Source organism: Sander vitreus, chromosome 5, assembly GCF_031162955.1.
Source record: "Sander vitreus isolate 19-12246 chromosome 5, sanVit1, whole genome shotgun sequence".
Taxonomy (NCBI): Eukaryota; Metazoa; Chordata; class Actinopteri; order Perciformes; family Percidae; genus Sander; species Sander vitreus.
The window spans coordinates 30,900,937-30,920,489 of record NC_135859.1 but is presented as its reverse complement, the minus strand read 5'-3'; the positions used below and the strand labels follow the sequence as shown (position 1 = coordinate 30,920,489).

The window sequence follows — 19,553 nt, the reverse complement described above, 5'->3', positions numbered from 1 at the left end:
GTGGGTGATAACAAACTGTCTGTCAACATGATCCCAACTCTCATATTCTGCCATATTCTTTCACTCAAATTGCAAGAGTGTTCATTCTGAACTTCCTGAAGGTCACTCAAACATCTTTCTAGCACGGGGACTCTCGCCCTTCTTTTGGCGTTCAGCCCTCAATTACAAAGTCTTTTCTCTGAAGGTAGGCTATAAATGAGCAGAAAGTGTGAGCCAATGATGGCTTTCATCTTCATTTTCAACTTTTATTTATTCCTCTCATAATGAAAAAGGCCAGAGGCTGCAAATGATATGGAATCATTATTTCACAGAGAATTCATTCTTAACAAAGATTTTTACGATTAAGATTCGACACCTGTAGGAACAGTTTTTTTTAGTTGCCCCCCTTCCTCACAGTCAGGTCAGAGTGACATTGCTGGGTAAAGATACGGGCTAATTGTGCTATAGGACAATTCTTAAAATGTAGTTCTCCCTGTCAATGAGCTGTTGCAATGCTTGAAACATTATTTTACAAATATACTGTATATATTTACATTCTGCAATAAACTGATGCCCAAGGACGTTGTGTTTACATCCCCTTTGTGACATGTAAAGAATGTAAAAGATGACAAGAAAGAGTGAAATAAAGGAATTCAATATTTGATCATTATTAATCTGACCTTGTTCCTTATTAGCTGATGTCAACCTGGGTCTGATCCGCTACGTGCTGCATCAGGAGAACGTTCAGGAAACCATGGACAACTTCAAGTTCCTGGTCAAAGACAGCAAACCAAATATGGTCAGCGACAACGTTTTTCACATCCAGTGGTCACTCGTCAGCTTTGAGCACAAAAGGTCGGTATCATGTGTGAGGCGTTTACCAAGACCAACATCCATTCGTTCACGGTTTGGGAAATTACCCCGAGAAAGTTATTGTTATGTAAAACTTCCTGAAATGGCATTACTTTATCCAGAAACTCATCGCATTGTTATCCAAAAGTCATACCAGTCAGTACCTGTCCAGCATCCTTAATTAAAATAACCAGGGCGCCTGGATAGCTCACCTGGTAGAGAGTGCACCACATTTACAGAGGCTCAGTCCTCGCCGCAGCGCCCGCGGGTTCGATTCTGACCTGCGGCCCTTTGCTGCATGTCATTCCCCCTCTCCGTCCCCTTTCATGTCTAAGCTGTCCTCTCAAATAAAGGCCTAAAATGCCAAAAATAAATAAAATAAAAATAACCTCTCACTTCCTCTGATGGATCCACAGCTACAATGTGAGTGAGAAGGCCGGCACAGTGGCGGTGACGGTGAAGCGAACAGGTAACCTCAACCAGTACGCCGTCGTGCTCTGCCGCACAGAACAGGGCAGCGCCACCTCCACCAGCAGCGTCGGATCCCGACCAGGCCAGCAGGACTATGTGGAATATGCTGGACAGGTAAGCGTGCGTCACCAATGACCAACTGTTATTTATTTATTTTCATAGCTGGAAATTTTGAAACAACAATATGTCAAAGCTTCAGCCTTCCTCTACAACTGGCTTTCAATTGAAGCTTTTTGGATATAACATTGGTATATAAATTCAGTAACTGACAGCAAAATAATTAAGTATCAAAGACTTGGGAATTAAAGATTTAAAGAGTAATTTTAAAGACTTTTAAAAAATTTTAATTCCTTTTGTAATCTCTCCTGCCTAATCATTTGTCTTGAGAACAAACTTTCCATGAAGAATTAAGCAGTTTGTGTTTTAAGTTTCACCCTCAATTACGACACCAGGGCTTCAATCTACAATTAACGTCAGCAGCTTTTCACCTCTAGATGATGCTGTTTATTTATTTGCGCCTCTTTGTTGTTTTGTTTTTTACATGCACTGATCTTGAAAAGAATAAAAGTGTTTCCTATTCTCTGTCCTTCATGGTCTGCGTTCTTGGTACCATTAGATATTATATGTCCAATCATAACCCGATATACATATTGACCATTATCATGTTAACTAACAGGTACAGTTTGATGAGCGTGAGGACACCAAGGTGTGCACCATCGTCATCAACGACGACAAGGTGTTTGAGGGAACTGAGAGCTTCTACGTGGAGCTGAGCATGCCTGTGTATGCACTGCTGGGCGGAAACACGCGCGCCATCGTCAATATCAACGACACCGAGGACGAACCCACTCTGCAGTTTGATAAGAAGACATACCATGTCAACGAGAGCACCGGCTTCATCCACGCACCCATTGAAAGAAAAGGTAGAGAGCACTCAGCAAACTGCAACATCTCTGTTAACCTCTTTGACTATTAACCACTTCATTTACCACTTTTTATTTAAATGAAAGCTACCTACATAATATATACAATAAGAACATATTTTCAAATATATGTTCTGTATCTGCTTATTGCAGCACTTCTTTAAGGCCATATGAGGCTTACACTAAGTGATGTATTCACACCCGTATTCCCGTTTAAACATTTGAGGCAACATAATGAATGTACAGCCAACATGACTGTGAAGCAGGTCAACTTTTAATGTCAGATGCCAAATGGTGTTACTGACAGGGTTACACTTTACTTGAAGGTATCTACATAAGAGTCACATGGCACTGTCATGAACGTGTCATAAACATTATAAACAAGTCATAAACATTTATGACATAATGCTTCTTTTAGTAATTGTCATTCGTTTTTTGTCATGACAAGTTATGGTTAGGGTTAGAGTTAGGGTTAGGGTTCATGTGTCATGACTGTGTCATGACAGTCTCATGACTGTGTCATGACAGTGTCATGTCACTCTTATGTAGATACCCTTAAGTAAAGTTTTACCAAAAACAGTATTCATCGTGATCAGTTAGTCAATCGGCAGAAAATGAATCGCCAAGAATCATTTTTCTTTTCTTTTTTTTTTTTCTTACTTTTCAAGCATAAACACTAAATATTATCAGGTTTCATTATGTTTTGGGGTTTTACCTGGACATTTTCAAGTAAGCATGTTAAAGATAAGGCAAAAAAATACCAACCAAACTTTTATGGTTCCACATAAATCCAAGCAAACATTGGCACAGAGTGCGGTGAATAAAGTCCCCAAATAAAACACAAATACACCAAGTAGCAGTGATGACCAGCGGTGACCTTGTCTCTCTTGGCTACTTTCCACTCAGGTGACACCTCCAGCACCGTGTCGGCTCTCTGCTACACCGTGGCCAAGTCGGCTCAGGGCAGCAGCCTCCACGCTCTGGAGTCCGGCTCCGACTACAAGAGCCGCGGCATGACCAATGACAACCGTGTCATCTTCGGCCCCGGCGTCAGCATGTCCACCTGCGACGTCAAGCTCATCGACGACAGCGAGTACGAGCTGTCTGAGGAGTTTGAGGTGGTGCTGTCGGACGCCTCGGATAACGCACGCATCGGGGACGTGACATCCGCCAAGGTCATCATCGACGGACCCAACGATGCATCGACGGTTTCTCTCGGGAACGCCACCTTTACTTTCAGTGAAGATGCTGGTATGAGTTTCTGTTCATAGAGTAGTTGTATGTTTTATTTTTTCTTTCTGCATTTTGGGGTTTTTCTCTATCAAGAGAAATTCTTTGAAGTTGCACATTTTTTTCAGATGTCATAGCTTGGCTATATTATTTAAGGGAAATGTAAAAATCTAATGATCTCCATGAGAACATTCAAAGAAGAGTTACAAATTGTCTTTGGAAAGGGAAGTTTCATAACGGCTACATCTACGATCTGAGGGTGTAGCATTAACGTTTTGCCAGTAGTGCAGTGTCTGTGGACCCCTGAACCTCTCACTACACATGAAACAGACTGTCAGCATACTCACTGAACATTACACATCTCATTTATAGGAACAAGATTTCTTCTGTTTTTCAAATAAGTCTGTACATTTAAGCCTTTTTAATTTATTTTGGAACAGAGAACATATTTTCAAGTGGAAAAACACAGGATGTATAGTTTTCCTTTTTTATTAATTAGCATGTTACTGCTGTCAAAGGTTCACTATGTCACATTTACTTCATTATCACTTTTAGCAGCATTTTTACTTAAAGCTAGTGTTAGTTCTCAACATAACACTTTAAAGTTCCTCTCTTCACATCGGCAGGAATTGGATCCACCGCACAGCACATAAACACAAAAAAAACTTCACTTTTAAAGCCGGTTTGTCTATTACTCCCGTTATTTCCTTACAAGCAATGTAGTATTTAAAAGGCTTTTTTTTTAAACAGAGTCCGGCGCAGTGCTCACTTAAAATAGAACGCTACATTACATCATTGTCAGCAAACTTCACGGAGAATAATGAGGGCAAAACTTCATCACCAATCTGTTTTAACCGAATACTCTTGGGTCCAGCTTAGCTAAAAACACAAAAACCGTCAGCAGGTTAGTGTATTGTTCACTACCGAGCCTGCTGTTACAGATGTTAACTAACCACAGACAGTTGCGAAGCTGCAGAATGAATATAGGGGTAACACAATGGATATTTGACTATTTTTTGCATTAAAACGAATGATTTTTCTGGCCTGGTGGATGTTTACGTTATCCTGTTGGCCCACCAGACCTGTACAATTATAGCGGAAACACTGCATCTATAGTTTGAAGATACACAGATTCTGTTTACAAAGTATTCCCATATTTTTTAAACCTACGTTTCATTCTTATCTCCACACTCTAGGCACAATTGAAATACAAGTGCTGCGCCACGGCAGTGACCTGTCCTCTGTGACTTCTGTGTGGTGTGCCACCCGCCCCTCAGACCCCCCCTCAGCCAGCCCAGGGGTCGACTACATCCCCAGCTCCAAGAAGGTGGAGTTCAAACCTGGAAGAACTGAGGAGGTAAGGGCACAGACTTCTCACCTAGAGCAATGTTGTGTAAAAGTGCTGAATCAAAGGCAGCTGGAGTAGAAAGGATATAAAAAGCCTCTCCATTAATTCTTAAAGATGAACATATTTACATGTCCAACAAGTCCATCAAAGGCAGAATGAGAAGCCTACCAGGTTTTTTTTTAGCTTTATGACTATTTTTAATGAAATGCACTCTTCATTGGTGTTTTTTTTTTTAGAACCCAGACAACAACATATTGAACTAAAGAAGACAATGTGTCCTACTTCTTTACCTTTAAAACAGAAGACCTGGCCTAGGACACCTTTAGAAACCTTGCTAATACTCTGCTCTCCTTTTTTACAGACCTGCAGTTTGACCATCATGGACGACATCCAGAACCCATCCATCGAAGGACCTGAGTCGTTTGTAGTGTTCCTCAGTTCTCCTCAAGGCGCTGTCCTCCAAGAGCCCTACGAAGCCAACGTCGTCATCACTGACACCTTCCAGGACAGTATGTACACACAAGAATGTCACAGCATGAAACTATGCATTTCATTTCTTTTCATTTGAGGCTTCTTACATCTCACATACCTCACATGCATAATCAGCTTTCTCACAGCCATCATCCCCTCTCTCAGTTCCCAGCATGCAGTTTGAGAAGAGCGCCTACACTGTGAAGGAGAAAGACAGCGTCCTGCACATCCCCATCATCCGTACAGGAGACCTGTCCTTCAAGTCATCGGTGCGTTGTTTCACTCGGACCATGTCAGCCATGGTGATGGACGACTTCGAGGAGAGGAGGAATGCTGACGAGTCGCGCATTACTTTCCTCAAAGGAGAGAAGGTAGAATTTAGTCCAAAGTGTTCATCTAAAGTAGATAAAGTTTGTTTGTATTTTTGTTTTTTTTGTCAGTTACCTGCCCATTCAAATGTTTTGTGTGTGTGTTTTTTTTTTCCAGGTCAAAAACTGCACCGTTCACATCAATGATGACTCTGTTTATGAGCCCGAAGAGGAGTTACAGGTGCATCTTGGGACACCGCTGGGTGACCACTGGAGTGGTGCCATGGTGGGCGCTAGCGACATTGTCACCATCACCATCACCAATGATGAAGATGGTAAGCAGACGCCTCATAAGTCACATACAGCAGGTAGCTTTCTGGTGAATAGATGTAGTCTCACTGACAGCTGAACTTTCTTGGCACCTCTGTTTTGTTCCAGAGAGAACATTTGATTTGTCTTCTTTCTCTAGCTTATGAAAGCTATACATCATTGTCTCAGTGTATTTTATTAAGACGTTAGAATACAGTTTTTGAAAAATACATATTCTTAGAGTATAACATCAACTAAACTCCCAAAAAAATATCAGATTAGCACGGTTTGCGTTTGCTCACATACTTACGAAGGCATTAGGACCATTGTAGGTTAAAAAAAATTGTGTATATATATATATATATTACGGAGCCAGGGGAGAGGGGTAAAATGTTAATTTAGTTCCTGATGCACAAAAGCACCTCATCCAAATCACTGTGTTGTTTTCTTCTGAAAAGGCCCAATTCACGGTAACGTCTTATCATTGCTGGCAACTTAGATGGAGTTGTAAATCGCACACTTATTCTTTTTACTTAAAGTATGTACTGTTTCATGCAGTATGCATACAATCGGGACATACTTCTCCTCCATATCATTGTGCCTTGAACTTTGACCCTCTTGCTCTGCAAAATCCCATCAGATGGTATTTTTGGCGTACTGCATTTGAGATGCTATGTGATGGGACATACTAAATCTTTTTCTGACATACTAAAGTGTAATGTAGTATGGGTATTGGAACGCAGGGTGTGTGTATTTAATGTGCAAATCATTATGGACAGTACAACCACTAGAGGGCAGCTCTTTGACCTTTTATCCTCTTCTGTTCCTCCAGCTCCCACCATTGAGTTTGAGCAGGTGTCCTATCAGGTCAGAGAGCCTCCTGGTCCCGATGGCATCGAGGTGCTTAACATCAAGGTGATCCGTGGCGGGGATCTGGACCGGACCTCCAAGATCCGCTGCAGCACCCGAGACGGATCAGCCCAGTCTGGAGTCGACTACAATCCCAATAGCCGAGTGCTAAAATTCACCCCTGGTCAGTGCTGAAAATTCACAGAAAAAAAGTTACATCTTTTAAGAGAGACTTTTTCTTTGTAAATCTCAGATTCAAACTGAGATTAAATATGGCATTAATATCCCTCATTGCTTCCCTCTGTAGGGGTAGACCACATCCTATTCAAAGTGGAGATTCTGTCCAATGAAGACAGGGAGTGGCACGAGTCCTTCTCATTGGTCCTTGGCCCTGACGACCCAGTGGAGGCGGTGCTCGGGGAGATCACTACGGCAACAGTGACCATTCTGGACCAGGAGGCTTCAGGCAGCCTCATCCTCCCTGCCACACCTATTGTAAGAAATGTTGAACATTTCACTTGTTCAGTGGGGTTTAAATGAAATAGGGACATAACTAATTATTCAAGTCTGTCTTTTTTGATACAAACACAGAACATAAAGATGTGAAACAGGAGCAGTGGGACAAACTAGTACAACAAGCTTGTGCTGAGAGCTTAAAATGTATTAAGCACTACAATGCACTACTGACGCTACAAAGCAGAAACATCTCCACTCTCTGTAAAAGCCCTTCTCTCCTCTACTACATATTCAGTTACTCCAACAGGAAACATGGGCAACATTCACACAGGCTTTGGCATTTCTTATTCATTTAACCAGAACCACTTACAAAGTACAGCTATGTTCACATGCTATATTATGTGGTGGGGGATTTTACCCTAAATGTCTTTTACTACCTTAGCAGGAACCTCATTTCATGCAGTGTGATGCAGTCTCTACCCAACTTATTTGTTGAAATAAAAACAATGAAATAAATGAGAAAGTTGAATTCCTATAAGGAAAAGAAATGTAATCAGTACACATCCTGTTTCCTCCTCAGGTGGTCTCTCTCGCTGACTATGATCACGTCCAGGAGGTGACCAAGGAGGGCAGCAAGAAGACACCTTCTCCAGGTTATCCTTTGGTGTGCGTCACCCCCTGTGACCCTCACTACCCCAAGTACTCTATGATGAAGGAGCGCTGCGAGGAGGCCGGCATCAACCAGACCCAAGTTCACTTCTCCTGGGAAGTGGCGGCGCCCACCGACACCAGCGGTGCCCGGTCCCCCTTCGAGACAGTCACAGACACCACACCATATACCAGCATCAACCATATGGTGAGCTGGGATTTTAGAAAAGGAATAGTTTAATGTAAAGTCATCAGTACAACATGACTAGTTTTGACATTATGATAGAGGCAGCAACTTCCCAGCTATTAGTAAATGTCTCCCCAGAATCCCTGAGTAAAATGGCTCTATAAATGAAAAAAATGTCCTGGTAAAACCAATTGGAAGAAAAAACCCAGAATAGCCGCTTTTGTGCCATCTCTCATGTCTCATCCTCTCTGCTGTCTCCCTCAGGTCCTGGACAGTATTTATTTCAGCCGTCGCTTCCATGTTCGCTGCGTTGCTCAGGCCAGGGATAAGGCGGGACACCTTGGAACACCACTGAGGAGCAATATCGCCACCATCGGCACAGATGGCTCCATCTGCCACACGCCTGTTACCACGGGAACCGCCAGGGGCTTCCAGGCTCAGTCCTTCATCGCCACGCTCAAATACTTGGACGTCAAGCACAAAGAGCACCCCAACCGGTGAGCAAACTAGTGGCTTTTTAAATTGCACAAAAGTCTCGAGCAAAGAGTTATGTATTGTTTGTTCATGTCTCTCTGTGTGTCCCTGTGTGTTCAGTATACATATCTCAGTGCAGATCCCCCATCAGGACGGCATGCTCCCCCTGGTGTCCACCATGCCGCTGCACAACCTTCATTTCCTGCTGTCAGAGTCCATCTATAGGCAGCAGCACGTCTGCTCCAACCTCGTTACCCTCAAAGACCTGCAGGGTCTCTCCGGTCAGTCACTCAAACACACACGGACCTCCTGTGAATCCTTTTAAAATCAGAGCTGAAACAGCAGACACATTGTTTATGTAGTTGCTTGCAATGTAATATACCCTGTGCAATGAATTAAGAGTTGTGCTTAAACTTTTACCAGATCTTTGTTGAAATCAGAAACTTTCATTTTCAGTGACCGTGGCACAAAGATTTCTTGGATCTGTTTCAGCTAAGACAAACTTTGACGGCATTCTTCCACAGAGACGGGTTTCCTGGATGACGTGTCCTATGACAGCATCTCTCTGGGGCCGGGTTACGACCGCCCCTACCAGTTCAACCCCAATGTGCGGGAGGCCAAGAGCATCCAGCTCTACAAGCACCTCAACCTCAAGAACTGCATCTGGACCTTTGATGCCTACTACGACATGACGGAGCTCATCGACGTCTGCGGAGGCTCCGTCACCGCCGATTTCCAGGTACATGAGAACAGTCAAGGGCCAGTTGTTTCTGCGGCCACAATATACGAGTCGCTGCGCTTTAAATTGGTCAAAGTTATCAAGTAGAACTACAAAACTATGTAGCAGACACCTCGACTGAGCAGCTTTTGATATTTGTCTTAAGATGAATATTTAAATCACCACCAAAATGTTGTTGATTGAACTCTACTCAAGGTCCACTACTCTACTTTTTCCATGGGTTTTGACCATATCACACAGTCTTCATCATCAGAAGTTTGATTATTTGTCATGGAACTGTAGATGTTCAAACTTTACATTATTCTGAGCACTTTTATGACTTCATGTCCATGTTTGCTTAAAACTTTTAAGCAGACTTTGACAGTCAATTCTTTTCCTTGGAAACAACATGCAACATACAATGCTGTAAAAAGCTCTAGAACAAGTGAGTACTGTAAATGGACCTTAAGTGGAGATTGTTTTGTCAACTGCTGTTTACAAGGTCAAGAATGAACTGGCAAGTTTAATCAGTTTTTATTCATACAGAATTCAGTTTCCTATGCTGATATATAAACTAAGAGTATTAGTTCCTTGGTGAAGACAATTTGAAAAATATATAGAGAAAAAGTTATACATTTTTACATCTGTGACCATCGATCATAGTGCAGGTTAGGTCTAAATAAGATATTCTGTAGAAGATACTCTGATGTGACCACCCGGATGGGTGCCAGTCTGCAGGTAGAGAACCAACATTAACTCTTCTTCTTCTTCCAGGTTCGGGACTCAGCTCAGTCCTTCCTGACGGTGCAGGTTCCTCTCTACGTGTCCTACATCTACGTGACGGCACCGAGAGGCTGGGCCTCTCTGGAGCACCACACCGAGATGGAGTTCTCCTTCTTCTACGACACCGTGCTCTGGAGGACAGGTCAGGACCAAAATAAACTGACTTTATCTCTTTATGAGCAAATTATAATGCAAAGTTACTACAAGTCTGCCTTTATGCATCTCTTCTGGATCTACATGCACCTTTTTCAGTTTACCCAAATTTGTGTATTACATAACTAGAGTGAATATGAAACATTTATTACAGATTTTAAAAGCTACTAAAAACAGCAGATCTTAATTTGTATACGTAGTTAACGTGAAAACAGAGCAGAAGAGGTTCAGCACACATAAATATGAAGTTGGATTTCTACATTTATACTTATACATTGTGACTAGACATAGTTGTTTATGTATGTTGTGGTTTTGCTCATTTTGAGTATGGTCCCCTGTAGTTATATTGGATATGAGATAAGTGAGGAGATACAAGATGAAAATGTAAAACAGATAACATGTTTTTATACTTTCATTTAATGTTCATTTAGATGTGCATTTGGTCCATGTTTGCAAACATCTGGCACATTATGTGAAATGATCAGGATCCTATTATGTTTAGTTTAGCTTAGTTTAGTTTATTTAACAGGCATCATGCACAACAAACATTGAGCCAGAGTTAACTATATAGCTCATTTGCATCTGTGGTCCCTGGGTTGTTTTATTTATCTGATCAGTGTTGCACTTTTGCTTTATTCTTGATCTGACCTCTGACTTCTGACTTCCTCGGGTGTTGTTTTCTGAGTGCAGGTATCCAGACTGACAGCGTCCTCTCAGCCAGACTGCAGATCATCAGGATCTACATCAGAGAAGACGGACGGCTGGTGATTGAGTTCAAAACCCACGCCAAATTTAGAGGTCAGTGCCTCTTATTATACCACACATATACTTTGTTGACTTGGTGGCCTAATGGATGAAGAGCAACAGCAGAGTCTTTTCATGTGAAGGAAAAGGATGTTCTCAGCCAGTCCACTTCAGAGCAAAGAAGAGCACTTTTCCATCTCACTTTTCTTCCTGGTTACCTTCCTCCAGGTCAGTTTGTCCCTGAACACCACACTCTGCCGGGCCACAAGTCTCACCTGATGGCTCCCGACCACCTCGGAGGCATCGAGTTCGACATTCAGCTGCTGTGGAGCGCTCAGACCTTTGACTCACCGTACCAGCTGTGGAGGGCCACCAGCTCCTACAGCAGGTCATCCAGTTCATCCACAGACATAGTCAGAGAGAGCAATAGGAGACATACTGATATAATAATACTGACTAGTTCAGCTGGAGGGGAATATTGGAGTTTTTCCTGCTAAGCTAAGATTTAGAAAAACTTTCAGATTGTTACAATTAGTTTTGTACAATTGGTTGAATCGAGTAAAAGATTTTCAAAATGCAATGTCATCCAGCTAATGGTCGCAGTAGCCATACACATTTTAAATGACATAAGAAGATGTTAGTTGGAGGCTGATGTTATGTTTGCTGCAGGGTGCTTCGGAATGCTCCTTGTGGAACAACCAAAATGGTTCTGTGAAAATCCTCAAGTCTGCTCTTGAAATCAACCCTTCAATTCTTCAGTGTACCTCACTGTGCCTTGGTTATAATCCTTTTGTGTTGTCTTACTGTGAATCCTTCAACAGGAAGGACTATTCTGGAGAGTACACCGTCTTCTTGGTCCCCTGCACCGTCCAGCCCACTCAGCCCTGGATCGACCCCGGTGACAAAGCTCTGTCCTGCACGGCCCACGCTCCAGAGAAGTACGTCCTTGCTGATGTCCAACTTGAGTCCAAACAGTCTTGAGTTTGATAATGACATATTTTAAAGAGCCTGGTGGTGGTGCATTGTTTAGTTCCGTTTCGTTTTTATTTATTTATTCATCTGGAACAATCAACATACCTTAAAAAAAGAATAAAGGGGCACCCGGATAGCTCAGTTGGTAGAGCAGGCGCCCATATATAGCGGTTTACTCCTCAACGCAGCAGGCCCGGGTTCAACTCCGTCCTGCAGCCCTTTGCTGCATGTCATTCCCCCCCTCTCTCTCCCCTTTCATTTATTCAGCTGTCCTGTCAAAAAAGGCCTAAAAATGCCCCAAAAAATAATCTTTAAAAGAAAAAAAGTCAAACAAAACACAAAGATGAAACACAATCATATACCAATCAATCCGATTCTATCAAAGAAGAAAAAAAGGAAGAGTTTGATTGTGGGAACAGGACAACAAAACTGAACTGTCTTGTTGTTCTCCCCAACAGGTTTCTGGTGCCGATCGCCTTCCAGCAGACCAACCGGCCCGTTCCGGTGGTTTACTCCCTCAACACGGAGTTCCAGCTGTGTAACAACGATAAGGTGTTCATGATGGACCCCGCCACCGCTGATGTCTCTATGGCTGAGATGGACTACAAAGGAGCGTTCTCAATGGGTATGTGTAGAGAAACACAACTAACCTTCTTAAAACAGCATTTTAGAAAAGTTGACTAAAGATAATGAGATTTCCTACTGACCTTTCTTATCATTTTCACAATACACTGTCCTGTTATTTCGGTTTTTCCTACTCCAAACCTTTTCCCAATAAAGGTGGCAGAGGTGGTGATTCATTTGACAAAAGATCCATCAAATATTCTGGACATGAATCATATTTGTCCAATCATATACAGACAAATTATATGCATTATAAGAAATGAATGTGTTTTGTGTATATTTAATCCTCTTATCTTATTTACATTTGTGAGGCCTTTGGGTGTTGCTTCATTAGTGTGGGATCTGCATTTATTTATATATATATATATATATATATATATATATATATATATATATATATATATATATATATATATATTATGTTATGAGTTACTTAGAAGTTCTGTAACAAGATAACATTGTAAATCTAAACTTCATTTAAGTCACAGATCAAGAGGGTTTGAGTTTTTATGCACACATGTTCAAACAAAAGACAACCTGTCCCTCTGCTGCCCCTGCAGGTCAGACTCTGTATGGCAGGGTGTTGTGGAACCCTGAGCAGAACCTGAACGCAGCCTACAAACTGCAGCTGGAGAAGGTTTACCTCTGCACCGGCAGAGACGGATACGTGCCCTTCTTTGACCCCACAGGCACGCTGTACAACGAGGGGCCGCAGTACGGCTGCATCCAGCCCAACAAGCACCTCAAACATCGCTTCCTGCTGCTGGTACTTTATAATGTTGTGTTCTGTTTACTCTGGTCTGTGGTGAATGTTTATTCATAATGTGTCTGCCAACCTGAGGGTAAATATCATTACCAAGATCATTAGTAAATGATAAATACATACATATTGAGGATTCAGATGGTGTTCTTTATCAGAACAACAGAGTTGTTCTGATAAAGAAAATATGTTACATAACAGCCGAAGGTTTTTATGAACAATAAAAAAGGAGGATATAACAAATTACTTTCATCATTATGGTTGCCATTTTAAAGGACAATTCCGACGCAAAATGAACCTAGGGGTTAATACCATACGTGTACCAAGTCGAACACCGCAAACCGGTGTTTAGCTGCTAACGTTAGCTTTCAGGGCACAGGGTAAATCACTATTTCTACACCATTAACAAGGCTCAAAATAGCACCACACTTAGACGGTAGCAAAATGAGGGTCCCTACATGCAAACCGAAGCATTGAGAACTTTGTAAGTGTACAGACAGTTTATTACAAAGATAGATTATAAAGACAGTAGCGTTAATGTTTACTTGCGGCCGCCATCTTGGATAACAGTCATGAGAAGTCAAATCACGAACGCTGTGTTTGAGCTATGATACTGGTTACTGGTTGCACGGCGTTCGTCGTTCGTTCGGTGAGCCTTGTTAGTGGTGTAGAAATAGTGATTTATCCTGTGCCCCGAAAGCTAGCTAGCGTTAGCAGCTAACCCCCGGCTTGGGGTAGCTAGTTTCAAGCTACTGACACATTCGATTAGCATGAAAACAGATCCCAGAGAGCGTTCGACTCGGTACACATATTTATTAACCCCTAGGTTCATTTTGCGCTGGAATTGTCCTTTAATTTGAACAGAAACACTGCTTCAATCACTGATTGATTAAATCTGGTCAGTTCTACTACCCCGTCCTTTTTACGTGTTTACCAGCTGTTACTGAAAATTGATACTTCCTGCTGTTGTTTCATAATAAAAGACTTCAAGGGTAAGGATTTTTTTTTTAGTTGAGGTAAAGGCCTGTGTCCACGGTTGGAGAATCCATGGCGCTCCCTGGCCTTTAGGCAAATTGTTGCTGGGAGAAAAAGCAGGCTGCGGCAGCGGGAGCAAAGATGCAACCATAACATTTTCATAAAATGGACGCTGAACTTTACATTTACATTAAAAAAAGAGAAGCAGTAACATTACAGTGTACCTATTAAGAAAAGTGCTGTAAATTATTGTTTATGGTTAGAAAACATTAACTTAATTTACCCTTTTTTATCAGTCCAACCCTATAACCAAAGAGAAAGAGCACTTTAGATTTTCTTTGGATTTATTTGCTTTAGATGACCTTATTCTTCCTGTAGGCTAACATCCCGCCTTTTTACCTGTCACACCAGTCTGACCAGTTCCACCTCTTAAAACATTCTCATTTTGAAAACATTCAAAGCCTGTCGGTTATTTACACTACTGACGGTCTTCACCATGTAAATTATCTTTCTGATGCGGGTTGTTGTTGTTAACAAACCATCATTATGTGCAACAGAAATGCCGCTTTAATGCCTTTGCCCTGCATCTACACTATACTATGCTGCAGACAAATTATTTCTTGAATGTCACTATGTAGAGCCGTTGTTTGAATTTCAAAATGATTCGTAACGTCCAACGGATGAAAACAAGAATAAGGAAGACAAGTTTAATTTAAAGTGCTCTAAATGTTTTCCCTCTTCATGTTTCCTCTACAGGATCGTAAACAGCCAGACGTATGTGATAATTTTTTCCACGACGTTCCCTTCGAGGCTCACTTTGCCTCAGACATCCCAGAGCTGCAGACAATGGCAGCCATGCCGGGCGTCGACGGTTTTACAATGAAGGTCGATGCTCTCTACAAGGTGTGTGGAGCCAGCTGTACTACAACAGTGTTGTGTTGAGATATTCCGTCCTCTTCAGCCTTTGAGTGATTTGATGGACATAGCTTTAAACATTTGCTTCCTGAATTTAATTTCACAGACGTTCCTGATTTCAGTTTCATTGAGTAGAAATGTTACGCTCCTCTGTTGAGTTCATTTCTACCAATTATTCCCCACAAGCTTAAGTGAAGTTCCACCAATCAGAGACTTCACTGTTACCATGTTACCGTTTAGTTTTTCCGGTTCACTACTTTTCTTTTTGATTCAGTCACTGCTCTTATCAGGGTCGTTTCCAGCTGCAGCAGGCAGATATTTTCACAGAAAAGCTCTAAACTCCACTGTACTCTACCTGCTCAGCACCAAACAGCAGACAGACACAGTTGGTGACAATGTAGTGAACATAGTGGAGCCTTTATCAGCTAAAGAGACAGATATTTCCCTTTCAGGAGTTGGTGGAGACCAAAAACAGAGCTATAAGAGAGAGATTGAGTTAGAGAATATTAGAGTTATGTTCATCAGACATGACTCCAAATAAATGTTGATCCATGTCTGCTGGATGTGTAAATAAGCTACTGTTTCCTAACAAGTTCACCACATGATGAAATGTTGATGTTGGATTTACATCTTGTGTCCTCTGCCCCCAAGTGGCCAACAATCAGTTAATGCAGGTTCAAGGTTACCTTTTAAATGTAACAATCTCAAAGATCTCTGTTTCGTTCTCTTTGGTGGCACCTATGGCAATAAGCGGTAATTGCATCGATGAGTTTTTAAATCTCACTTCCCAGAGACACCCAGTTGGTAATACTGCAAATGCAAGGGCTTTCATCAGTGGGCCAAAAACTCAATCACCACTATGTTACCTCATTTAGTGATAGACAGTGATATAACACACATTTATTTAAATGAAAATATTCGGGATTATTACTTTAAAAGTCCAGTGTGTAACGTGTTTAGTTGTTCGATAGCAAAATCTGTGTTGCCCATTCACAAACTTGTCCTTTTTCATGAATATTTACCACCACCATCAATTCCAAGTATTCCTTTTGGCTTGAAATTTTACATTTGCATTCGTATGAACTGGGGTAGACGCTCCATATTCATGCGCCATCTTGAAATACGTTAGCCGGTAAGGGACATACAGGACATACTGCTCCACCTTTCTCGTTTTCACTGTCACATGATAAACTCACAGGTGCTGCTAATGGGTATCGTAGCTTCCCGGCCCCGGCAAGTTTGAAGAAGGAAACATGGAGGACCACATGTATTCAAAATCCAAATTTCAGGAACAGGAGTCTTCTTCTTCGCCCAGAAAAAGAAAAAGGATACTGATCAAGAGACCGGCTTTTTGAAGCGTGAAGGCTACCGTAGCTGTAATACTTTGAACTGCGTGGCGCGAGAGAGTTGATTGTGATATATGATCTCAACGCATTCGCACACATTGGACCTTTAAGGAAAAGGGATATTCTCAATTTAATGGGGTGACATATTAAGAATGTAATGTTTACATTTAATTAATTTAATTTTGATAATTTAATGTAGAATAACAGGATATATTGTCATTTTCTGAATGGCCTTTAGAGAAAATGAATGGGAATCCATTAGATGGGATCCGATTTAATGAATCAGAATCTGAAATAAAGGCTGGCTGCTTCAATAGCTAACGCCCTCCTTCTCTCTCTCCGTTGATTGACAGGTAGAGGCGGGGCACCAGTGGTACCTGCAGGTCATTTATGTCATCAGCCCAGAGTCCCGCGCCAGCCCCAGGATTCAGCGCTCGCTGACATATCAGCTGAGCCGTCCGAAACGTGACCTGGTGGATCGCAGCGGGCGCCTGACGCTGGACGAGTCGCTGATCTACGACAACGAGGGCGACCAGGTGAAGAACGGCACCAACATGAAGTCGCTCCGCCTGGAGGCCGGGCCCTCGGCCACCTTCAACGCCCACGTGGGCAGCTCGGTGGGCGGGGGTGTGGCCGCCATCACCCTTCTGGTCCTGGTCCTGCTGGCCGCCTGCTTCCTGTACCGCCGCTGCCGCCGCTCGGCCAAGAAGAAGAGCAAGAAGTCCCAGAAAGTGTACGAGGAGTATCCGCTCAACACCAAGGTGGAGGTGTGCATGGACAAGTGTGTGGAGAAGAACTTCAGCACCAAACACTGCACGGTGAGAAACATCAACATCCTGAATCGCAACCAGGACGCCAACGGCAGAGCCAAGGTAAAACAGGTCAACCTGGAAGTCAAACTCCACAACAACCTCAACGACGGCACTGAGGTCTGAAACACTGACGAGGAAGAGGAGAGGAAGAGGAGAGGAAGTAAAATATAAATAAGGTATTTTCTAAAAGAAAGTTTGTACTTAAGGAACGAGATGTTTGTTAATGTATTTTTATACCACTTTGAAAAAGGGAAGAGTTTGACGTGCAGACAGGTATGCAGCATTTGAATCATTTTGCAACTGGGCTACCTCAGGAATCCACAAACCACTCAGCTGCTTGAAACAGCCAAAACATCTGCACCTGATCATCCAGTACTATATGATGTTGTTTATCTCATCACTGTTTTACTTGACATTTACATCGTTTTTTAGCACCAAAATGGTGACTGGTAGCTCAGACACTGGCAATTGTTTTCGAGAAAAACACTTCTCTGCTGTATTGAGTCATTTCACTGCTTCTAAATGTCACTACTGTGGAGTAGTAGCCAGTGTAGAAGTCCTCATTTTCTGTATTGATCCTCCAGGTATCATGCACTGTTTCTGCAGATATATTAGCTCTTAAAACAAAAACGGAACAAAAGGACTTCTACATCGGCTGCAGCTGCTTCTGACCGGTGTGAAAGTATTAAGCACATACAGTGTGCTGCTATTGCCCCCAGGCCGAATGAGTGCAGAGTGTAAATAATAACAAAAATGAATGATACCTATTATAAGTGCAATTATGCCATCGCTTTTTGTTAATCGTTCCCTCATGAGCAGGAAGGTTGTTTGCATTTACATTTGCATGTGTTTCAAGCCTTACTTAGAGACGTTTGTACTGTCACGTTGAACAAACATTATTCTTGTTTTAACAGAAATTCTTTTTTTTTTTTTGTCCGTACTATAGCTGCCAATATAAAGTGCCATGCAGTATTTTTCCTCATGAATTTCAAAGCGAATCATCCAAAGTGTTTTTCTTTTTCCAAGAATGAGAAAGAAAGTGGAAAGTTCCATGTGATTGTAATAAATCAGACGCCGCCGGTTGATAAAAGATTTGATCCCGTCCACATGACTGAGTGCTTTCGCCTTACTACTGTCCTAATGAAAATAATCCCTTTTTAAAAAGACGTATTTTATAAGAGACGTTTGTCTATCTGCCTTCGTTTCACCCAAGACATAAAATCCCTTTTTTTCTCATTTATGTATTAATATGTTACCCTGTTATGATGATTATGATTATGTTAAGCTGAGCTACTGATATACCCATGATGTAAAGTTTGTTTTTAAGTGTATGACACTGGTTGGAGAGCACTGAAAAAAAAAAAAATGTTTTCACATGTGAGATGTTGACATGTCTTCGTCTCCATTCGTCTCTCTGATTCCACCTCCTGTCTTCTTTCAACTGTGTGCCTATGAAAACAACACGGGAACAGGAAATTATGGAAAATAACAATATATTTTTGGTGCTATCATTTTGTGGAAAATAACTACGATGCTATCTACATGATGACTGTATTTGGTGCCTTTTTTAGTAATAAAAAAATAATTTGAAACCCACATATCTGTATTAAATGTTTATTCAGGATTTTAGATTCAATCACTTCATTTTTGGAGAAAAAGTACAAATGAAAAATGAAATCTGACACCTGTGAAGATGAAAATAGACTGATTTATATACATGTAAATGTCAAATGTGAGCATTTGTGCATTTGCTGATGCCACTCAACAAAATGTGTATCTTTTAACCAACATCAGTCCTCATCCTCACTATCAAATATTCATTCATTTTCAGAATTTAACCCTTGCTGGGTTTTTTTACATAATTAAATTGAAAAGGCAGGACTCTAGATTGACAGCCTGGTATAATAGAATGCATGACTGTATGCTGTAATGGCTGTAGGATCAAACATTGGGTCTGTATTTTAACAGTATCTGAGGTTGAACTTCCAAAATTCGGGGGAAAAAAAACAACCCTTGGCAAAATATATGCCATATGCATTAACACGGCCAAAATGATCGAACAATTAAAAAGCCCAAATATCCCAAGTGATGCACAAGGCCTAACAAAAAATAAAGTCACTTTCATATTATATTTCATATAAAGAATTATATAAAATCTCATTATTTTCGGAAGCAGGCCCATCTTAATGTAGATATTGAAAATGTCTGAGCCGTCCCTGAAGGTAGCACCAGGCAGGACAGAGTGG

General features: G+C 41.6%; 1 protein-coding gene across 1 annotated transcript in view; it reads left to right on the top strand.

The window, feature by feature from the left end:
- Positions 1 to 18,898, top strand: part of fras1 (Fraser extracellular matrix complex subunit 1) — a 258,103-nt gene extending 239,205 nt beyond the window's left edge. Inside the window, exons 52-73 of the mRNA XM_078251454.1 lie at positions 675 to 834; positions 1,248 to 1,416; positions 1,979 to 2,225; positions 3,132 to 3,476; positions 4,652 to 4,812; positions 5,165 to 5,312; positions 5,440 to 5,645; positions 5,761 to 5,917; positions 6,724 to 6,924; positions 7,048 to 7,235; positions 7,777 to 8,052; positions 8,296 to 8,528; positions 8,626 to 8,786; positions 9,030 to 9,244; positions 9,998 to 10,148; positions 10,850 to 10,957; positions 11,132 to 11,291; positions 11,725 to 11,841; positions 12,334 to 12,500; positions 13,060 to 13,265; positions 14,991 to 15,137; positions 16,849 to 18,898. Coding sequence (XP_078107580.1) covers positions 675 to 834; positions 1,248 to 1,416; positions 1,979 to 2,225; positions 3,132 to 3,476; positions 4,652 to 4,812; positions 5,165 to 5,312; positions 5,440 to 5,645; positions 5,761 to 5,917; positions 6,724 to 6,924; positions 7,048 to 7,235; positions 7,777 to 8,052; positions 8,296 to 8,528; positions 8,626 to 8,786; positions 9,030 to 9,244; positions 9,998 to 10,148; positions 10,850 to 10,957; positions 11,132 to 11,291; positions 11,725 to 11,841; positions 12,334 to 12,500; positions 13,060 to 13,265; positions 14,991 to 15,137; positions 16,849 to 17,430 — 4,505 coding nt within the window. The 3' untranslated portion in view covers positions 17,431 to 18,898. The remainder of the gene's footprint in view (positions 1 to 674; positions 835 to 1,247; positions 1,417 to 1,978; positions 2,226 to 3,131; positions 3,477 to 4,651; positions 4,813 to 5,164; positions 5,313 to 5,439; positions 5,646 to 5,760; positions 5,918 to 6,723; positions 6,925 to 7,047; positions 7,236 to 7,776; positions 8,053 to 8,295; positions 8,529 to 8,625; positions 8,787 to 9,029; positions 9,245 to 9,997; positions 10,149 to 10,849; positions 10,958 to 11,131; positions 11,292 to 11,724; positions 11,842 to 12,333; positions 12,501 to 13,059; positions 13,266 to 14,990; positions 15,138 to 16,848) is intronic.
- The last annotated feature ends 655 nt before the right edge of the window (positions 18,899 to 19,553 follow it).